The 23600-nt window shown below is 40.7% G+C and overlaps 3 protein-coding genes across 6 annotated transcripts; 1 reads left to right on the plus strand and 2 right to left on the minus strand.

Annotated features, from left to right (window-relative positions):
• Positions 1-1058: 1058 nt before the first annotated feature.
• Positions 1059-10361, minus strand: LOC134186808 (CUB and sushi domain-containing protein 1-like). 4 transcript variants are annotated; one of them, XM_062654863.1, is made up of 9 exons: positions 10007-10361; positions 7200-7458; positions 7089-7146; positions 6896-7028; positions 5907-6018; positions 5745-5841; positions 5389-5458; positions 5197-5335; positions 4404-4609 (listed from the first exon to the last, which is right to left on the minus strand). In XM_062654863.1, the coding sequence occupies exons 1-9, from the start codon at positions 10351-10353 to the stop codon at positions 4520-4522; spliced, it is 1305 nt and encodes a 434-aa protein (XP_062510847.1). In that variant the 5' UTR covers positions 10354-10361; the 3' UTR covers positions 4404-4519. The 4 variants fall into 4 exon arrangements, with proteins under 4 accessions (XP_062510846.1, XP_062510845.1, XP_062510847.1 ...); XM_062654864.1 differs by lacking the exon at positions 4404-4609 and adding an exon at positions 4923-5139; XM_062654862.1 differs by lacking the exons at positions 5197-5335; positions 5389-5458; positions 5745-5841; ... (3 more) ...; positions 7200-7458; positions 10007-10361 and adding exons at positions 1059-1457; positions 1526-1699; positions 1762-2004; ... (2 more) ...; positions 2699-2908; positions 4689-4768 and having other exon boundaries at positions 4382-4609.
• A 512-nt stretch (positions 10362-10873) lies between these two features.
• Positions 10874-15188, minus strand: LOC134186278 (recQ-mediated genome instability protein 1-like). The gene is made up of 8 exons (XM_062654198.1): positions 15183-15188; positions 14260-14302; positions 14118-14196; positions 13677-13823; positions 11794-11898; positions 11603-11722; positions 11135-11268; positions 10874-11073 (listed from the first exon to the last, which is right to left on the minus strand). Exons 2-8 carry the CDS (start codon positions 14295-14297, stop codon positions 10929-10931), a joined length of 768 nt encoding a protein of 255 aa, XP_062510182.1. The 5' UTR covers positions 14298-14302; positions 15183-15188; the 3' UTR covers positions 10874-10928.
• Positions 15189-15352: 164 nt separating this feature from the next.
• LOC134186277 (zinc finger protein 845-like) lies at positions 15353-23592 on the plus strand. Its single transcript, XM_062654196.1, has 5 exons — positions 15353-15490; positions 15910-15945; positions 17654-18152; positions 19974-21263; positions 22841-23592. The coding sequence occupies exons 2-5, from the start codon at positions 15927-15929 to the stop codon at positions 23385-23387; spliced, it is 2355 nt and encodes a 784-aa protein (XP_062510180.1). The 5' UTR covers positions 15353-15490; positions 15910-15926; the 3' UTR covers positions 23388-23592.
• Positions 23593-23600: the final 8 nt, after the last annotated feature.

The following is a 23600-nucleotide window of genomic DNA, read 5'->3' on the forward strand; positions in this document are numbered from 1 at the left end:
CTGTCCTTTAGAATAATTAGGGTACGCTACATTCCACAGCCATGACTCATTTCTCTATTCTGTAATAAAAATTAACCAAATAATCAACGTGTTATATTAAAGGCACTAAGCAATGGTTTAATTAAGTACAGCAACCAGACTGTTTTCTCTTCGAAGTTTTGACAACTTATGCAGTAGAAGGAAGACCAAATATGACCGCGCCTAGACTTCCCTATGATGTTTTGCTGAGGGGTTCTAGAAGGTACCATCCAATTCTAAAAGTGAAAGGTATTTCCAACCCACAACTTTCATTGGTGTGGATAGGCAAATACCGGTCTAAACATAATTAAAGTACTAGTTAAAAATGAAAAGCATTGTTGAGGCGAGCCTCAGCAAGAACAGACAAACAACATGCACGTATAGGTATAGCGCTTAAGTTTAAATTTCTCAAGACAGCCTGTTTGCATTCTCGTAGTATAGTCCCGTGGCGCACAGCAATCAGTTGTGAAGTGTCAGCTAATTAGTAAGAACAATGTATGTAGACACAAACCAATTCGTGTACATGCACCTCCGCAACGCAGAACGCCAACCACTTTGTTGTGTGTATGCTCACACAGTTCGTAGATACTCTAGCAAAGAAATTACCTTTAAGTTAAATTTGTCCGCTTCAAATCAAACTACTAGTATTTAATTAATAATTCATTCACAGCCGGACGTGGACGCGCGCGTTTGGACATCGCGGAGATCATGCACGTACAGATAGAGTTCTATAGCGTAGATTTCTTTGTAAAAGCGACGTGTTCTCACATTTAATAGCATTTTTGGCCGCAGTCATCAAGCCATCTCCAGCAGCTCGAGCTTGTTGTTACATTCTCTTATTAGTCTCGTGGGACTGGCGCACAGCAACCTAGAGAGCCGCACAGTACAGCTATTACACTTACACCTGCATTCAACATCACAATCATGTCTGTGATTGGCTCAAAATCAACGTTATTTCCGGCCGGTCGGCCGCACGTATGTACGTACCATCACACACACACATCCATCTCAACACAGTATAGTACACATAGGAAGGGTCTCGCCAAGGCCCGCCCCAAATAATATGTAGCCATTTATGACAATGATTTACAGTTTACTTCTAGAAACTGCAGTGAATACCTCAAAAATAGCTAGGATAACTATTCAATACCAACGGATTACGTAAAACAAAAAGTGTAGTCATAGAAACATAGTACATTTCCTAAAATTTCTAAGCCAGCGGTCCTCTGCTGTTGAGAAGCTCACTTATGAACGTTTCTTGCAGCTCGGCTCTGTTCCACTCCACCCTCGTTTCAGACATTTCCTTCGTCTACTGCCGACTAGTTTGTACCCTGGAGCACACGTGTATTGGATGTCATTGTGATATTCGTAGCTGAAGAACGTTTCAGTCATCTGAATGACGCGAGGATCCCTCACATGAGGATGTTCACATTCGATATCTATATACATTGGTGACATAAAAAAATGAGTACAAAATTGCAGACGGCTGTTCAAAGACCTGGCTTACGAGCACACGAAGGTATCTCATCTGTCCAAGTACTTTTGGGTTGACAGGTTATTCGAAAGGAACCGACCAGACGTGTGCCAGGTGAACATTCATAGTCGACGTGACTCCCACTAACAAAAGGGCCGTTGTTGTTTCTTGTAGCATTTATTGGAATTCCCGGATCTGGACATGATTCTATGAGAAGGCACAAATACTTAGCAACCTACATCTCAGACGGATGACCAGTTCTGTGAGACCTTTGCACACTGGTTTAACTGCGGACCGAGTGTCGTCTGCTTTACAGCTAAGATTACTTTTACACTGTGGTTGGGTGCCACTCCATCGGTCTAGGTCAATGCATCGTCTCACAGCAGAGCCTACGAGATGATAGTGACGAGGACATGCATAGGCCACCTCTGAGCCAAACAGGTAGGTGGGCTTCACTTCAGTTAGGACTATGACCAACTTGTCTTCAACTTCAGGTTGCCGGCACAAAACAACTGCAAGGACAAACATTGAAGCATGCAGACCACCGTTTGGCTAGCTAAATATCTAGGATTAATTAAAATTTAAATAACCTTCACATGTGGGGGGATTCGGGGACCAATGTGTGGAATCATTGCAAACGATGACTCTGTGGCCGACGAGAACTCTTCCAGTAGCACAAACGTACTTCAGCACTGTTCCAATAGGGTAAGGAGGACCAGAACTAGAGAAAATTCTCATCCCATACGCTGGGATAGCAGGCTCGTCGCAGAAACCAAGAATCGCTGCAAACGAACACCATACATGCATATAGGATATGTGGTACATTTCTCGCAGTCTGTGAAGTAATCTTACGTATTTTCACGCAGTCGGGCTCGCCTACCCAGCTGACACTGCTGCCGTCGTCTGCAACCTCGCAAACGAAAGTGAAGCTATCGCCGCCATGTTTGGGTCGAAAGCCGTGATTGCAAACGCATTCGACAGACGTCCCAATGTCGTTAATCTCGCCTGTACTGTGACAATATGCGTTGGCTGGAGGAGTCAATGTGTCGCACGTCAAGACTAGACAAAACGTTATATCAACCATGCGGTTAAGCATTGCTTGCATACCTTGTGTGCATAAAGTATGCAATATATATATATATATATATATATATATATATATATATATATATATATATATATATATTATAGTGTATAGGTGCTAACCTTTGCATGTTGGGAACTCTTGCGAGCTCCAGTTACCGTCACAGCCACACTGCCAGAAACGCGGACCGCTGCGTCGCTCCATTCCCTTGTGGCATTCGAAAATGGTAAGAACGCCACACTCAATCTCTTTTCGGCTCTGGTTGAAGTACTTGTAATGAAGGGTGACGTTGGGTGGTAAGTCGGACTCGTTCACTGGACGACATTGCCGCTCTGTAGACAGAACATGCATGTTGCATTGATTGCATATGATGTAACGACGGCAACTAGGCAACATCACGAAATTGAAAAATACAAATTAGTTAGGCTAGGTACGGTAGAAAGTAGAGCGAAATTGCGTGCATCTATAAGTATCCATGTATATACACGCGCCAACAGCAGTGAAGCTCCTTACTCTTTGTTTCAGTCAATTCAATGAATCATATCTTGCCTGCAATCGAATTAGGTCATGGAGCGACAATGGCATAGGGTGACATATATTCTTGGGGTCTTGCAACAGGGAATTGCCACAACCCAACACTAGTCTTCCGATAAACTGTTTCATTTTTACGTGCCTCAATTCGGGCGGGCTCCTGCAAACCTAGACAACTAGAAAGTCATGCAAAAGTCTGCACGCATGGTTTACCAACTAATGCATCGTACTCCACTTGTAATTCTCTCGACGTCTACTGCGCAGTACGTATGCAGTATCTGTTGCGCAGTATACGTGTTCCTCGAGCTCGCACACTAGAATCGAAACGTGAAAATAAACTTCAACATTGAACTTCTACAGAGTGTGTCGTGTAAACGCGGGCTGGAATACTGGGCTGGCGCGGCTCGGCTCGCTGTACATGCTCGTGTAAACGGGGTATCTAGGCTGCAATGCATGCATGGTGGTCCATGCAGACAGTGACAACGTGCATGGCAAAACGGATGCATCAGACTCTATAAGGAAGTAAACAGTTAAAGACCGGCATTTTGGGGTGCTTAGATAATGACAGCGGCCAAATCACAGAATGACCGGCATTGACTGAAACCAAACGTTATTGAGAAAATCGTTGCACGCCGTGCGTCCATGCATGGTTGAGTGCACATGATTTGTGCTAACCTTTGCATGTGGGGAACTCTTGCGGGATCCATGCGCGGACCGGCAGCTGTACGTCGCTCTATTCCCTTGTGGCATTGAATACTGCAAGAGCGTCACACTCAATACCTATGCTCGAGTTGATGCACATGTGATGAAGGGTGACGTTGGGTGGTAAAGTCCAGGTTAAAGTCTGTACGCATGCAAAATCACGAAATTGAAAATTTCAAATTTGCTATCTATAGGTAGCTTAGAAAGTAGAGTGAAACTGGTGCAAATGCGTGCATGATCTAGACACGCACGAGCAGCAATGAAGCTTCATCTTTTTTTTTTGAGTCACTTCGTAGTTTGCCTTCGGTCGAATTGGCAGCTAATTTGCCAACTAGACAGAAAGTGCATAATTAGAGTATTCAATTTGTTTGCTGTGCCAATCATATTCCTGTAGGTGAAATACGTTATTGGGGTCTAGGCTTTATTTATTCAATGATTGAGCAATTGGGAATTGCCAAACCCAACACTTCCGGTGAACTGTTTTCATTTTTAGGTTTCCCAATTCACCGGGCTCACATTGCAACAGTACTTAGCTAAACGACTAGACAGCCATGCAAGCCTGATTTACCGACCAATGCATCGCACTTCGCTGATGTCTACACTCCACTTGCAATCCTCTTGACATCTGACAGACACGTTGCGCACTGGTGCCGGCATTAGTACCCTCCAGTTCGAACAATGGAATCGAAACGTGTCGTCAGGCTTGTATGTCAGATTCTCGACGTCAGGATAAACGTCGACACTGGGATGCAGTGGTGGAGACGGACAATGACAACGTGGCACAGCGGATGCATCAGACCCTACGGAAGTAAACAGTTAGAAGATCGGCATTTTGGGGTACAGAACGAACAGCATTCACTGAAACCGTGTCATACACACCTGTCCAGCAAACAACAACGAATGTTGCTACAAGCAGCTGGGTAGACGCGAGCACCATGCCTGCTCACAGTTAGATAAAAATAATGAGGAAGCTACGCAGTCCAAGCTTTTATGACGATTACGTATGTAGAAGGGAAATATGTAGACCAGTACCTAGACAAGGGAAAATTTCTTTCTTAATTCAGTCCGTATACAAGATAATGAGTTGTGATTGGGGTACACGCTAAATTCCACAGCCATGACTCGTTTCTCTATTCGGTAATTTAAAAATTAATCAAAGAATGAACGTGCTATATTAAAGGCACTAAACAATGGCATCCTTTGTACCATGTCAAATTTGAAACAATGTATGGAATTGTGTGAAGTCCCCACTGGCTGGAAAGGACTCATCCGCTCTGGCACCTAGTTATGTCAAATAGTTCTCCTCTATTCACCGCCTAAGATAAGACACCTACACAGACGGTCCGCTCACTAACAAGCACGTAATGACCAACGCCACATGACATACCTTGAAATCATTAGCAATGCGTTGAGACAGTGGGAGTGTCATGCAATTCGTTGACAACAGGACAACAATTTCCAAACACCCATCTGCAGGTAGAACTATACTTTGACAAGAAGCATCCCGCTGCCACTGAATTCCAAGACTACAGACAGCTGCAATAAGGTTATGTATAAAGTATATCACATGATAACCAACCGAACTGATGCATTATCGGTACACATCAATTTGTACAGAAGCTTCACAACACCAAAACACCGAGACTCACCTGTAAACAAGGTAATTAACATACCAAACAGAATACACTAAATCTACTGTTAACGATTTTGCGTCATATCAAAAGACACAAAATAAGAAAAATAAAAATAGAAATAACTTGTAAAAATAGAATTTAAATAATTGCTCAGTACGACTTTAATCCAATAATTGCTCGTTTTGTGTATAATATCACTAACATCAACCCCAATTGTCGTTTCATGTCAGTTAGTACCCCATACTAATAACACTAATAAAATAATTATGTCATGATATAGCTGTAGCATGTGGTTACATACCATTGTTTCTCTTAGATTTGCGTTTGTCTGTGAGATGGCGGATTGTGGTGAAACAACAGTTGGTGAATAATTTGACGTCGGAGTTCATCAACCATAGCTGCATGAACAGAGCAATCGTGACAATGGTTGGACCTTTTGAGACTAACATGGAAAACAGCTCACACAAGCATATACTGTAGACTCGGGTGGTAAACCTTGCAGTACAAATCGATGCGTTTGATGTTTTAACTCTCGCAATAGTTTGATAGCAACAAATCTTTCCAAAGATTCCTCACTAAAATATATGACAACAAAGAAATTGTTGCATTATCATGGTACACAAAGCCAAAGCACTGGTAAATATGACTTAGTTTCATATACAAACAAAACAAAATGAGAAAGAATAGAAATAAATAAAAAAACTGACAAAAACAAACACATAAGCAACAGGGACAGTCTCATGTCGTCAAACTCATCCCTTTCTTAAGACTATCAGTGAAATAGATACAATTAAAAAGCAAAGATGAATTTAGAGGGAGTTTCAGAGTTCCAAAGAACTGGGATTAACGAGTCTTTAACCACTGTAAAACTAGGGGCACGTTTGATTGGGCTCTTCCAGCTCCGTGTGCACGTTTCTCTTCCAACTTCTACAGTTCTGCCATTATAGTCGAAAGAGCCAACTCTACCAACTCTGCTGCTGCGCTGGAAGAAGTTGGAAGAGGGGCGTGCTCTGGAAGAGGTTGGAAGAGGAGCGTGTTCTTCCAGACTCTTCCGGAAGAGGCTGGAAGAGTCCAATCAAATGCACCCTATGACTCCATCAAGCTCACACACTGACAAACGTTTGTGTACTAGAGTAATAATATGCAAATGTTTTCCAAGTTCAGTATTTACTTAATTGCCAAGCATAGTTAATAAATAAATCACAGATAAGATCGATCTCATTTAGTCACTTTGTGAACTGTCACAACCCCTCTAGATCAACCCTTACAGATTGACCAAATTGTTACAAGATTCCAGTCTCTGACTAGATATAGTCTGGTTGAGACTATACATCTCATGATAATACACATTTACTAAATGTATGTTTAATATTCACTAAAATAAAAAATAAAACAATGTCCACTGATTTGACAAAATGTACTCAAGTAGCACATACTGATTCAAGACCTTACTCCGTATCAAAGTCCGAAAAAGATACTTCATGGCCTTCACTGTACATGTTATGTAGATGTCTCCAAAGAAAGACATGCGATACAGCCACAAGTTGACAGCCAACATTCACGTGCCACACGTCCTTTTCGTTATCTGTCATACCAAAAGAGTTGTACAACAAAACCAAAACAGTTGTCTAATATGTGTCCAAACATTCTGCTCTTCTTGCTAAACCAATAACAGTACGACACGGCTTACAGTACACAAGAAGCTGTGTATAACACACATGTTGGTCTAATTCACAGTTACAAGCCCAAATTATACCTCACTGTTTGCACATTTTCCAGCCTCTCGCACACCAATAATATCTTTGCATAACACACTATGATGGACAACTAGCTTTACGTCATCGTAAAGACAATCATAAGGCAAAGGAGAGATCTTGTGATGTTCCATTGAATGACTGTGGTGAGCGATAGCATCTGAATTAGAAATTTGGCAATGGCGACAGTGACAAAACCATGCTGTAGTGGCAATGTCTTCCCAGTCGTCAGAAGGGAGAGGAAGAATCCTCTTAAAAACCCTACCAAAACAAACAATTTAATTGCATTGCATCACATCACATGCCAATTTACTTATGTAAAACAATTTAATACAATGTAATGCACCTTTACTTATCCGTGTGTGCACATACAGTATGTTAAACTCAATGAGGACATTCAACATTCACCACTATGACAAAAATTTGAAAGCTACAAAAAGCATCAGTCTACTTTTACTGATTGTTAAATTGCAATGCTACCCCTTTTTAGTACAATTTCCTGTGTTCAGTTTTGTGATAGCAGAATATTTCAAAGCATAAGAAACTTCATTGAGCTTACATACAGTACAAGAAAATAATGTCTTTTCTTCAGACCTTTGTCAGTTAAACGAGTAACTTCACTTCATACATTAAAGCATGGTGAAATCAGACGTTTGAATATTGGGTGTGTTAACCCGTCACACATTCCTTCAAAGTTATTACAAGGAAAGTTTATACTGCAACAGTCAGCATGTGTTCTAGACATGATAACCACAAATAAAGAAAACCCTTGTTTCTTATCTTTTTCTGAATCTTCATACTCCATTTATTGAAATCATCTCTCATTGCTGACATGACATTTCGATCTTGAGCAGGTATCCATAACTACCTCACTTCGTCTGCATACTGTAATGATTAGACAAAACTCCACAGGACCAATGAATCAAAATGGTGTAGACGACTGACCAAAGCTATATATATATATATATATATATATATATATATATATATATATATATATATATATATATATATATATATATATATATATATATATATATATATATGATACCTACCTGATCAAAGTACCTGCTACCATCAATAATAAAAGAATCACTAAAACTATGCAAACTTATACCCTTTTCATATAAGCTCTGTTCGAAATCAAGCCAAGCCAAGCTGAACCAGCCCATGTCAAAGAACCAAGCCAGCCTCCATTCACACAGTATTCAAAAAAAAGCAAGCCAGGTCAGTTAGTCAGTGTGTCTCTTTGGTAAGCATGCTAAAAATTTAGCTATGCACATTCACTTGTACTGTAGAAACACTTAAGATACCTTTCCTTCATGATCAATCAACTACAAATTGCTTGCATCTTTTGCCACTAACGTCTCACACACTTCTTGTTTTGTGTGCATTCTTCTATTTGGACCTTTATGCTGTCTTCACCCCAGAAAATGATAAGATACTACATCATAGGTGTAGGAAGGATGGGGAAATGGGGACAATGGGGGCAATAGAGGCACTGTGCTTCCATAGATTTTGCCCCGTGGGAGAACCATAGTAACAGCTGCTATAGGCCTTGATTCTGATCACTGTGCTTCGGTACTTTTACCGATTCGTATAAGTAGGTGTCCCTAATAACAAACACAACTTATCCAGGATATTTCCATTGATTACGGCCAGCAACCATCCAGTGGAATTCAATGTTGCAGCTCCCGATACACTAGTCAAAACCTATTCAAATGACTTTGATGTATAACAAGACTTCAGACAACTACAGTACAAATGTTAGCCTCATCTTACAATAATTACTACGCAACATAGACTGTCTTGATATTACCACTATTAGAAATATCACTGAGATGCTACTGAATGGAATGGTGTATTTACCGTTCCTATGATCACCGCAAGTTGCAAAGGTTACGTACTCTTGTAACTGTATCTCACAATACCAGTTACAACGGCCACTGCTGAAAGATCTTTTTCTTCACTTTGTCGTGTTATAACTTATCGTCATTCTACTATGACTGAAAAAAGACTTAAAAACATTTTTGCTGCACGCACATTGTGACATTATGACTTTTGTGATGAGCTTGATCTACACCAAGTAGCTATACTGCATTTGTTGCTGCAAACCCACGAAGGGGTGAGTATTTTGGAAATTTTATAAGTATGCTGCAAAATGAGTGAAGTGACTAAATGGAATGCAGACAAGGCCATGGTAGTAGATGGTGCCGTAGAAGCATGTTATATGTGCCCCATAGTCTGCTCGCTCTTCCTACACCTCTGCTACATTGCTCTGATCAGGCCATCTTGTAGACTAGTGACCAGTCTCGCTGTGCTTTTGTCTTTACCGGATGTTTAATCCTCACAAGTCTAGCCATCTTGCTAGTATAGACAATGTGCATGCATAGCCATCAGCCAGCTTGGCCTGTGTTCATACGACTACGTTCAACCTAGCTGACTCGAGTTAGGCTCAGCATGTTTTGTGGACCAGTCCAGAACGGCTTACCACAGCTCAGCCTATATATATATATATATATATATATATATATATATATATATATATATATATGCATGCGTTCACACAACAATGAGAAACTAGCTGACCCTAAACCATAGGCACCCCGGTTACAAAGGCTTATGCAAAAAGGTATTTGATAAAAAAATATTCTAAAATCGTGTAGACAACACCAGCACCTTCTCAATCATGCAGTTTCTATTTCATTCATAAACTTGTGAGGCTCAAAAGTTCATTTAAATTGTTACAATTGAGTGAGCACTAGTAGTTGTTCAAACCCTTGAGTGAATTAATTAAACAATGACTCACACGTGACGTAGAATATCAACTTTGGATCCAAGGACAGTCAAACGGCACGCCATTCCAACGAAACGTTGAATTTCATTTTCATCTTTTGATGTTGGGTTAATGTCCAGCTTGTCATTCCACTTCGCAGCCCTAAACCTCATCGTGAGAACTGCTCCGTCCACTACCTCCAGATTACGACAAGATGAAGGCACGACATTCATACAAGAGGGAAAGGGCACCGCCCGGTCGAGTAACAATCGGTCAGCTTCGACTCTGAGCATCGATTCTCTTCTCAATCTCGTCAAATCCAGCGACAACTGAACGGTTTCTATTCCACGCTTGCATTCCAGCAAGTACACAGGTTCCATGCAGATCTCGGCCGCGTATGAGAGCCTGGGTATACGAGGCTAGAGGAGTCTTGAAATTTACCTGGGTGTACCTGCATGGATTGCAGGTTGTTTACTAATTAGTCAATTTCAAGCAGATTTGTAACGGCAAACAACGTACATCAAACAAGCATCAGATCAAACATTTGTTCAAATCCAAAAGTTTCCAATATTTATATTTAAAAATTACAACACATTTTGCTTCAACAAACTTCTGTAGCATACTACACATATCATTCACTATTAAGCTAATAAGATATTTAAAATAACAGAAGAATACCATATCTTTCTGAAATTCATGTCTTGACATTTTACATTGTCAGCCCTATCTGACTCATATTGACTAACAAGTCAGAAATGTTGGTGGTTGGATTGTCTCCAGTTGTTTCTGCAGAACATTTTACAAGAATGCTGAACAGCTGTCGTCATATCTAAGTCTACATGTACACCAGAACTGATGCTCGTCAGAGAGTGGTGAAGATGGCAAGAGATACCATACTCATATGGTGTGGTATATGCATACCATATAAATACATGCAACATTGTCTGACTACAGCTTAATGGTATTGTTCTAGATCTACTTCAGCTAAATCATCATCATTTAAATCATCAAGTAAGTCTCCAAAGTCGCCATCATGAAAGTCAGAAGTACCAGCAATGCCATCATGAACAGCGTTCTCCTCTTGTGGACAGTCAATGCATCTGTGATGGCAATGATATCCAAAGTATATGAATATAAATGATTAATTGAGAAATTACTCACAAGGCTCTTGCTAATACTTTATCTTGCCGATTTTCTGTCACAAGATTTTCAACAGAGCCACCAATGAACTCCACATTCTCTGCAGTTAGCAGCAACATACCTCGCCTGCATGGAATATTACCACGCAAACGCACCTACGCAAGCAACTGTTATACATCACTGACATCAACTCCAATGTAACTGCATAATCAACTACATGTATATAATCAATTAGCTCTTGATTTCAAACAGGTCAACGTACTCCTATTCCCCAAGAGTTGTTGTAATTGGAGCAATGATCACTAATAAAGACATCTAGAATGTGCTAGCAAGGATGTAACTTTACGGTTCACCAACTACGATTAGTTAACCATAGGCGCAGGAAACGACTACTATAGGCCTCGAGTCTGATATCAATGTGCTCCCAGAGCCTGCTCACCCTTCCTACGCCTCTGTTAACTGTGAATGCCCCATACTCTATGCACATACTTTTGATCCTGCCACAGTGCTCACATTGAAGCATGGTATGCTTTGATATTCCATTGCTTGTATCACTTGATACCCATCTGTCAGTTCAAGTATTAGCATCCGCTTAGGTGATGGTTCCCACTGCAAGTTGCAACAAAAACTGTTAAATCAACTATATAAAACTGTAGCAGACTAGAATGATTAACTTAAACCTTCATTCTGTCTCCTTGAAAATCAATTTCCAAGTTCGAATCCAACTTCTTGATCCGTTGGTATTGAGAATAAGCTGATTCTCCAGCATTGATAATGTTATTAATCTATCATAGAACCGGTCGACATGTTGATGCTCATGACAAATTCAATTTCATATTCTTATCAGCATAAGAATAAATAAACATGGTACTGTACTAAATGTTATACCATGGTCACATGATGTACGACCAGTCACGAACGTGCATTTAGATGGTGTATATGACGTATATCGCACTGCAAGTGTGCAATAAGTTACTGCCGGTTAATATGGCATTTTCATTTATATATACATGTCATGTAACCATGGTATAAATTACACTTATTAACTATACCAACCTCTTGAATCATGTCAATTTCGCAACTATTTCACAACTATTTCTAAAAAGTTTTAGTAATTCCATAATCAGGACTAGACCTGGCAAGTGGAACAAAAAGCACGTGCCAAAACACGTGGAGCACGAGCGAGGAGGAGGACTGGGTACGAGTCTAAATCAGGACTAGAGCTGTTGAAAATAAGGAAAGTAGATTGCTCAAATAAAAATCAACAGTAGACATGTAAATTAACACATGCATGCATTCTGATCGTCAGAGGCATACGGCCATTATGCCTATTTAAATTCTTAAACTAAAATTTTGCATTTCAAAATTGTCAAGGTATTTATAAAATTTATAGTTCCTTTATTGAATTATTTTCATTCTAATTTCAATCCACATGCCAAGACATCAAATCACAAGATATGGAAACAAATTACAGTGTCATGCATGGTCAATCTACAACTGTCTGCACATAATGTCCAACCACATTTGAAATGTTATTTTATTATAGCACTGTTATCTGCAAGCACATATTGACTCTGGGTAAAATAGTTTTCAAGCTTGTCTATTCACACTGTAAACGTTGTGTCAGTTTAACATCTAAAGCAGTGTCATTATATAGATTCAACTAAAGACAGCCAATCAATGCATGGAATTACATAATATTAATTGATAAATAATTGGAGAATTAATTACATAAGATACTTTGACCAGCTCAATTAAATTTCTTGATGCTTAGATCTGCTGATCCATAAATATAATATTAATGTATTATGCCTGCACAATTATGTTGTGCCTGTGGTAAGAATTGAGACTGTGAGGACATATCTGTGACTGTACGTACTATATCTTGCCTCTTTTGATATCTGCATTATTATAAATGTTCTTGAGTATATGTAGGTATCTCAGCTTTGTCTTGTCTCACTTATGTCCACGATTACTGTTGTCTACTCATCATCTGCTCTCCAAGTCACATTGTCCCCATTAGATCTTACTTTCCACGACATGTTCATAAAGATTACAAGAAAGACCCTTGAGCAAATACCTCCACTTTTACCATACAATAATACAGATATACAAATACAATTACAGAAGAACAAACATGAAGCAGACTGCTTTATGCTATCTCTCTATGCATAGAATTGCAATGCAAATGATTCCATTCTACCCAAATACATGCACCCTTTCTGCAGTCATAATGAGTTCATTGATGTTAACTTTGCTTGAGTTTTAAGCTATTAAAAACAGTTGTCTAGATGGTGCACACTCATAATCTTCTACATGTAGGCAACACAACAAGAACCGCACATGTTCAAAACATTACACGACTACTAATTATTTTTTGCTTTTATTCTATGTGTTGGTCAAAATTTCATGTCAAAAGATCAAAATCTTTAGTTGCATGGTCTGCCATTTTGAAAGGGAATGCGCTATTTCTAAATTATGCACTCACATCCCTGACCAATTTTTAACAACTAGGATACTTACCTATAAGTAGATGATTCGGTTATAGAACGTACTTTCTAACCTGCAAACACACAGGACCTTGCAGCATTTGCCTTTCACGTTGATTCAAGCCAGTCGGAAGACAAGGCAAGCTTGTTTCTTGAAGAGATAAATTTTGCCAGCAACTAATAACTAAATCACACAGTGTCTGAACAGGTGGCAACGTACCCTACAAAATAAAGTTACAATAAATAACTCATATTTAGAAACATGAGGTGTCGGTAATTATGAAGAGTGAGTGCAGAGCTACTGCAATGGGTTTTATAGGTGTACTTAGGACATGGCAAATGGTTTAAAATATATTTTGAATCTAATCATGCCCATTAAAGTAAAAATTCAACTGTTCATTATGCTCATCGGACTACATTCTCTTACACAAAAGACACAATTCACTGTGGTTATGAATCTGCCTGTCAACTTAGTGAGCTTGAATTATCATTCAGTAATCCTGCTGTTTTATTACCATGTTTTGAGTCAATATATTCCTGTTATAAACATAATCAAAACGAAGAGGCAAAGGCACTTCAACTTTGAATATATACCTATAACCATTGAAATAATATCTGTTTAAATTGCCACTAAGAGGTCGTCAATGATTGTTTTACCTGATGAGTGTAGCATAACCTGAATTCAATACCAACATGCTGTCTGATACACACATTCTATTACATGTAATTTCAGGGCAAATCTCATTTAAATGAAAACATATACTGCCCACATCACTGTTCAAGATTGTTAAAAAAGTAACAAATAACCATTATAAACTATCTCTCAAAAATTTGTGGTTTCATAGTGCAGCCTAGCCTCGTACCAGACTCTCTCGTGCCCGGTTCCCATATAATACGACAACGCAGAAATGTCTCATGTCCGGTTCCCGTATAACACGACAATGCTAGAGTTGTCGTGTTATACAGGAACCGGGCACAATGGTGCGAGAGGGTCTGATATGAGGCTAGTGCAGCCAATGTATCACAGTTTCTCTGTTTGAGCCAGTTCACAAAAAGCCCTAAAATTTGAGCTCTAGAATAATAGACATAATGTACCACATTAAAATGATTTAAATCAACTAATATTATAATATATTTATTAAATTATATCTGAGAAGACAGTGTATGTAACCTTGATAAAACACTATAAAGGAAAAACATTACGCATTAGTAAAAGAAGTTAGTTCATTGGTGCATCCACCCCACCTGTACAGCACATACCTTTTCTGGCAAATCATATTGATAAAGTGTACAGTATGCTCTTAAATTTAATTACTATCTAACAATTAAATATATTATAATTTAAATCAGCTCATAAATCATATATTAATTTTATTTAAACTACTAGGTGTAACGTGAGAAAACGGTGTATATGTTGGTAAAGAATACAACAGCATATCTAGAACAAGAAAAACTTATTGAGTTCATTGGTGCGTCTTGCCCACTTGCGTACAACGCATACATTTTTGTTTCCAACAATCATTTTCATTGCGTGACACGCCCACGATGTCAACAAAAGTGGGTGTGGCCAATGTACTTACACCGTGATTGCGCCTGAGTCTCTCAGTTGTATCAAACAACCATTCTTCTTTCACAGCAACTGCACGTCCCCTAAGAAGTGACGCAATATTCATTACGTCTCGCAAAACAGGATACTATACAGCTTGATATTAAAATGTAGGCCGCAGCATGCGCATGCGGAATAAGTTAATCAATTAGCATGACGTCAGGTCTTGTGACCTAAAGGGAGCCCTCAATTGGTGAGACCCCCATTCGAGACAATTGGGGTCCCGTTACCGGACCGCACCTCGTGGCATCGTCCGATCACGTTTTCAGCAAGAACTCACAGGTGGGCATATGGAACAGTGCGTAGCCCTTGCGGCCGATTTCTTTTCGCGAAGAAGAGCCTCTTTAGGCTGCAGATGGCGTGCGTACTCACGAGAGCTGATCGCCATGTTATGCAATGTGTCACAGTTTGCGTACACGAGGCGTACTGATTTCGAGCTTGCTTTGCGCCGGAATGAACGTTGCGCTGTTTGGTCGAGCGGGGAGTACGTTTTAGGTATGAATTTTGCCGAGGGCGATGACTTCCTAGTTTCAGCGGGTGGCGTGACGCTAGTGGTGTTGAAATTAGCAATCGCTTGGTTGGGCGCTTGTTTTAGAACAAGAAGTATGTCACCTGGACTGGAAGGAAATGGGAAAACTGCGAATTTGCCAGCCGAGTATTGACGCAATCTGCGCATGCGTGATGGTAACTTTTTGTTTTAGGAAGCTAGCATCTAAACATGGCGACAGAAATGATGGGTGAGTTTCTTAACTGAATACTTGGTTTATGTCATGATCTAGTAAGATTGCACAGCTATTTCAATGAGACCAAAGTAACAATTAGTGTACTATCTCTCAATCTTCAACCGTTTTATGTTGTTAAGCACAATTTTATTCTTTTGTGTACATTTTAGTATTTCTTTGCTTTCCTGCGCGTACACAACCTTATATCAGTGTGTCAAATTTCCACCAAGTTTTTTAAGAATTCTTATTGTAAGTTTTCTACTTGTAAATACATGCAATGTGTTAACCATTTAATACTATAAGCATCATCTCTGACAACCACTCCTCAGAGAGTGTGAAATATGTATTGTGGCGTATGTGGAATGTGATCTGTGTTTCAACTGCATTTTTGCTGTGTATTGACAATTTTGAAAAGGAATTGAAAAATAAGTAGTCAAGTCTTTGTTTGACATTGCTTGTTTTGGTCTGTTAAATGTGAAGAATTCGATTAGTGAGCATTCAAATTAACCTTGCATTATGTTGTGAATTTTCATTTTAATGTTTTCCAACTGTCAATCTTCCAACAGTTTGAGCTACTATGTTTGCAGTTTGCATGGCTGGAATCCAGTATGCACCATTGATAACGTATCATGTTCTATGTATTGACAGCAACAGTACTGTCTGTTCCACTTAAAGGAACATTTCGGCCACATGCACTAGTAAATTGCGTCTCGCATACACCGTTGATTGTTCGTTACCAACAATCAAATTGACACATTTGCAGAACGAGATATGCTTACGTGTGCTTTTAACTGATTAAATGATAAATTTATTGGAAGCATTTGTAACTTTTTCGATTGGGACTCCAACTTCTAGACTTTTAGGTACACTAGATCGCAGTTTGCATAGCATGCTGTTGGTTCAGTAGCTGAAACACTTATGCACAACTTACTCATACTTATCAGGCGGGCAACACTTTTTAGCATGATGCTGAAGAGGGTTTATATCGACAGCATGTCTGTGATTCCGCGGAAGCGCAGTGGACGACAAAACAGAGCTGGACGCCAGTATCGCTCGCCTCCTTGTCTTTTATTAGTGTTCATGTGCAACAAACCACGTATGAACAGCTGTTTTTACCACGCACCAAAAGGGCCCTGTTGTAGAAACTGTAACTTTGTGTTGCAGTTCTTGTCACTTCCATCAACGCAGCTATTGCTTTTTTGCCGCAAATGTACCTTAGCACATGTCTCTGAAATGTTGCCTTAATTAATTATCACATCTCTGAAATGTCTCTTGAACATTAGACTTTCATCTGTGATATTCTTTGCTGTCTTTTGGGAAGATAGTGTTGGTATGTTTAGAAATCGCATGGCGTTGCATTGTGTTTATTTGGTTATTTTAACTCTTCTAAACAAGATATCAAAGACTAAGTCTTATGCTTATCAGAGACATTTCACTGTACACATGGGTGGAGTGTAAGACTTTGTGTAATGTAGTAGTACACCTGAACTATACTAATGAAACCATTTAAGTTGATTGCTGAAACATGAAACACCAATGCAGCAGCTGCTTATGCTGTTGTAGGCATAGGCATGCCTGCCATGACCTCTGCTCATTGCTCACTTTGGAGTCTAGCCTTGTGTGGAATAGACAATAGTTGTCTGATGTAATTAATTAAATGTGTATGTTGTAGGCTTCTCATAATGAGTCAATAGGTGTATCTGTTTTGTTTTATTGATTTTAGTTCCTGTGGATACATCAATGCCTGACATTGAGGAAACAGTTCCTGATGACATTGTGATACCAGGTGTTCAACATGAAAGAATTGTAGTTCAAGGGCCAGATGAAGTAATTGAAACAGAGCCACTAACATCTACTGTTGATGCGAGCATTGTAGTCCAAGATTTAGACAATTTTGATCATACAACAAGCTCAGCTGGGAACAGCTCTCTTGTAGATGGAGTGATGACCACGACCGTTGTACACAGTAGACTCCCAGATGATGATCTGGAGGACGACGAGGAGATCTCGAATGATGAGGAAGATGACATATTTATGTCAAGTTCTGATGATGAAGTGCAGGATGTGATTGTGGATGATGGGGGCCAGGTTGATGATGATGATTACATTGTGGATGAAGACGATGTATATGATGATGATGATTATATTGAAGAGGACGAGAGCGCTCCATACAAACCACGCAAAAAAGGTCATGGACGACGAATATCGTCTTCTTTAAAGAGGTGAGCAGATGTGTAGAGTGTATTGTTATCATGCGGAGAACATCTGGTTTCAGTTGTGGATTCACATTGTACATGTAGGTTACATAATTTGTCAATATTCTAAACACTTCAAGTCTTGCACTGATGGTGATGTTTGTCACAGTGTCACTTCATTGCACAACATGTCATATACACATTGTGATAAGCATCATGTGACCAACAAACACATGGTAAAACAGTAAACGTCAGGAGCTGCCATTAAGGTCATACCCCAGCCCAATGTGCTACTCTCAGGGATGGCGGAGCGTATTTTCATTTGGGGTTTGAATCTAACAGATTTAATATTTATCTTACGTAAGTGGAATGTATTAGCGCACCAAATTACGTCACTTGTCAACACATTATCGTATGACTGCGCTTCCTATGTTCATGCTGACAATTTATTACATCCATATTGATTGACATTGGTTTATCTTCCAGTCCCTCTAAAGCCGGTTTTTTGTTTACATTAAACACACAAGACCTTACGTGTTTGCATTCATGTCTTGCGTCTTGCATCTTGCATCTCCTTGCACCATTTTTCTGTTCACATTACATGTGTTTGAAGTCTTGCGTCTCCTGGTTAGTGCACTAGCCATTCGTGACTTGCAATTATGTAATTTAACGCATGCTATACATTGCAATGTCTTATGAAGAAGCTGTTTTGCTGATTGCAATCCCAATATTTAGCACTTGCATTCTGTTGAACAAACAACAGAGGAATAGGAAGAGAGAGTGGATCACTCCATTCCTGCAAAAAGGCTCCAACAAGGAGCCTAACACAATTTGACACAGGAAATGCGTCTCAGCGATGTAAAAATACAATGAGACAAATGAATGCTCTCAATTAGACATTTTTCTATCAGAAAATACGGGACTGTCATTACTCCACAAAGTGAGGTTGATATAAAAACGCGAGACGTAAGAATAGAAACCAAGTCTATTTTCGTGCGTTTCTTTACGTGTACTTCCATTTCCACGTTTTCCATTCACGGTTTTAATGTGAACAGACACGCAAGGTCGTAAGAAAACGCAAGAGCACGTAAGGAGCACGTGTCACCTCCTTACGTCTTTAATGTAAACCCAGCTTAAGTTGGAGGTGCTTGAGTCCCGTCAGCCCTCTCAGCTCCGCCGGCCCTGCCTGTAGAACTCGGCGCCTGCATTAATAATTTTCTGGAGCCAGGCCTGGCATGTACTCGAAGAAGCACCAGATTGTGACACCAGTTAAAAGCGTTGAGCACCCTCAGTATCAACAGGACCTCAGCAAATGATCATCAAGTCACAGCTTGTGGTCGCTACCATCCTCAGTCAAAAACCTATAGTTATACTGTTAAAGTCAAGAGGGGCAGTTGCCCAATGGAATAATATGCTTGTGCTCATTCTAGACTACGGATCACACACACACACACACACACACACACACACACACACACACACACACACACGCCACGTGAGTGCACGCATGCACTTTGCTGTATGTACTTGTAGCCTTACGGCTAAAGAGAATGTAGTAGTGTAGAAGAGATCACATATGGGTAAGTGTGAACAGCGGCATGAAACTTAAATTATTGTTTACTTACAATTCATTTGTAGATTTTGCTAAAATTTATAGCAAGTGTAATTTACTAGTACACCTACATGCTGATAGACAAGATAACAGCAGCAGGACCATCATCACAGTTCGAGTATACATTGTATGTATAAACACACATAGTCACCAACCTAATTATGGGTATCCAAAAGGTCTTAGCTAGATGCAAAGAATTCCTTTAAAAGAAGTTTGAGCGTTGGATGTTTTTTTAGGAAACCGCAGGGGATGTACAAGTGCAGTGAGTGCTACAAGGCATTTGCTTTGTTTGAGAACCTTCAGAAGCACAGCCGTCTTCACACTGCCGAAAGTCCTTTTGCCTGTCAGATTTGTCGCAAACCGTTTACGAAACCGAGTGCTTTGGAAAGACACATGCGTACGCACACAGGCGAACGCCCATACAACTGCGACAACTGTGGCAAGGGTTTTACACGGCGAAGCCACCTTCAGCGTCACGTCAAGCTGCACTACAGTAGCCAGCCCTATCGTTGCTCAGAATGCCGGTCGGCGTTTACCACTGAAGAAGCATTATACGAACACAAAACTATCCACGTGTCTCAAGCACCGACCGACATTCAACAATCACAGAGAGGAGGCCAGTCAGCCCCTAGCATGGAGTTTCTTGCCCAGGCGGCTCTTTTGGCTGGTGCTGAGCTGCTGAATGGTCAGCCAGCTGAAGGTAGTCGATCTCAGTTGGCATACAATGCGAGACAAATGGAGGTATTGATGAACCAGCAGACGAGAGAGCAAGCGGCCGAAGCGAGCGGAGGAATAATGTTAGCCGAAGGCAAATACAAATGTCGAAAATGTGCGAAAACGTTTGCCAAATTGGGCAGCTTGGAGAAGCACGCCATACTACACACCAATCAGAGTCCATTTAAATGCCAGTATTGTCACCGTGGCTTTCCAAAACCGAGCATTCTAAAGCGACACACGGGTGTGCACTTGAGAGAGCAGGACATTGCAGTTCGAAGAAAACCTCACTCGTACATGTCTGCAACGTCTCGGAGGAGGCAAGCGAGACAAGTTGAAGAAGAAGAACAAGAGGAGGTGTACGGTGAACAAATGGGAGATGGATGGGAAGGCGAAACCGGAAAGAAGAAGTTCAAATGTGAACACTGTTGGCAGTCGTTCGTGTTTGAGGAGAATCTTGATAGACATCAGTTGCGGCACACGGAAGCGAGTCCGTACAAGTGTGGCACGTGCAAGCGTCCTTTCACGAAACAAAGCAAACTGCTGCGACACGAGAAGACACACCAAATATCGTCTGCTTCAGGTCAGGGTGGTGGAGTGTCAGGTGATATGGGTCAAGAGGAGCTGGACGAAGTCCCAAGAGATATCAATGATGATGTCCAAGCTATTTTGGCTGCAAGCTCAAAAGGAAAGGGAAGACAGTCAAAGAAGAAGGGACACCACCGTCGTCGCTCGAGTGGTTTGACTGGCTCTACACACAAAAGTCGACGGGGCAAAAAGAGGAAGGTGCTGGTGCCGAGGGCAGAAAAAAGGTGAGTGTAATAATATAATTATAATATTTCTGTTAAAATTCACGTGTACTTTTGTTTGTTTGTGTGTGTGTGTGTGTGTGTGTGTGTGTGCCTGTTTGTTACCCATGTATCTGCGCTATCGCTAAATTGTGAGTATAAGATGGTGTTTTTGCATATTTCAATCATCCCGATATTTGTGCAAACCAGCTTAGGTGTGGGTATGGCAGTTTTCTTGCTTTGAAGGCCTCTGCAGGCACGCTCTGGTATTCTAAACTAAGAATTTGGATAATCTGATAGCCCAATGTGAACGGCAGATGACTCGTATCAACCTGTGCTGGCTTGGCATTTCTAGCTGCCCCAGCCTGGGCTGACTTAGGTCAGGTATGTCATCAGCCGTGTTTACATGAAGCCCATTAAATTGTGTCCTGGGCTTGCCCCAGGCTCGTAGTCCCGGGCCTGGCCTTGTTTTGCGTTTACACATCCATAGCCACCATTGGCATCTCAGCTAGATGCTCAAGGTCTGAAAGCAAGTGAATCACGTGGTCTGTAAACAATGGCAGGATGCAGAAACTTACTATGGACTGACGATCAGGTGATGGCACTCATTTGGATATGGGGAGATGAGAGTGTGCGAAAAACACATGAGGTGAGTTAACGATCTCTGCCATGATTAACTGCATACTCGTATTTTTTGTTGTGTAAACACATGGTCTCGGATTCGGCCTCGGGTCCCATAACGTCGGTTAAACGGGGCTATTGAATGCTACCCATGTTGGGATGAGAGCTGCGCATGCTCAGTTTGTCAACTGGCAGTAGACCTACACCTTGTATGAATACGATGGCGTCTTGTAAATGTCTTGCACATTTTTCGGCTTGACTGTTATAAGACCGTGGAGAAGAAGATGCAAACGGCGTGGCTTCTGTCCAATGCGACAGTTGAGCTAACATGAGCTATGTCAATCTCGAGTAGATACCACCCACTAACAACATGCCCATCAGAAGCACTGGCTTGCTTGTAAAGAGTGTGTTGTGTCAATGTGGGCTGTCATGCTAGGCTAACACAAGCTGGAGTGGCTTAGATAGGCTCACTGCATGCTCATGTAAACACGGTATAAGAGAGCATGCATGTATGTGCACCGAGGTTTACTTTCATTGTATCATTGAACTCGTGCGTTAGAGGTTCCTAAACTGCATCAAAATTTGATGTGTAATTTTGTCTGTGATTCAAGGGGCACGGAGTGTTTCTTTGTGGTGAGTTTTGTAACTCGCATTACATGTCGCATTTTTTGTGTTGGGTCAATGTGTCCCTCACACGAAGTCATTAGTCACAGAACTACTCTTTTCTTACTTGTCTGATGAGTTGAAATCGGTGGTAGAGCAGCGTGCATCAAAACAGATGCATACTGCTGAAATAACAACTTCTGTTTGGACAGTTTTGAAAAGTTGCTTGCCTCTTTCCTTTTTTCAAGGTGGGCGAAGTAGCTCTGTGACTTTATTCAATTGCTAGTCCTCACCTCTGTCTTTTTTGTTGTTGTCCTAAAGTAGATGTTTATTGTACGATGAAGTGTCACTATATGTCGTGTGCACTTTTCTTTCAGGGCGGCAAAGAAACACAAAGGACATCTTGCAATGCAAGAACCTGACATGGACAGTCTTCCTGGTCACCAAATCACTCCAGTTGATGCAAACAATAAATCACCAGTCGGTGCTCTCCATATCACATCAGTCGATTCAGTCGAAGTCCCTCTTCCTACTGCTGCCCCTCCTGAACAACTAATGGATAGTCCACCTCCCAGAACTGAAGAAGAAGTTGTTCTCGATGGAGAGGAAGTTGTCGATGCTCCTGTCGATACCGATCATATAGATGCCAGTGGTGAGATGGTAGTCCAACAGGATGATGTTGTGGTAAATGCAGAGCACATCGAAGAGACACCAGTGGAAGATGGCAGCGAAATGCTTGTTGTCTCGACCGTTGCAGATGACATTTTGGAGACGATACCGACTGGAACATCAGCCGGTAATCACATTAGCTTCTCGACTGAATTTGCATCTGTGTCGGAGGAAGATGGCGACACTTTAGTTGTTATGGGACCAATCGAATCGGATCCTGTCGGACTTGATATTGACGAAGATGATGAAGGGTGAACAAACGAATGCCCTGCCTGTTCTACCAGTGTGGGATTCAATGCAAGCCCTGTGACTCTACTTGCAGTGAAATCGTAGGGTTCTCTATGTTTTGTCTTTGCCTTGATAAATTCGATTAACAGTAACTTGCCGGTTAGTTTTATCAATGTCTTTGTTTCATACGTGTGGAATTCGTGATAATATGTGTGATGACGTAATGTAGAAAGTCACGTG

The sequence above is a fragment of the Corticium candelabrum genome, chromosome 11 (assembly GCF_963422355.1).
Source record: "Corticium candelabrum chromosome 11, ooCorCand1.1, whole genome shotgun sequence".
NCBI classification, from domain to species: Eukaryota; Metazoa; Porifera; class Homoscleromorpha; order Homosclerophorida; family Plakinidae; genus Corticium; species Corticium candelabrum.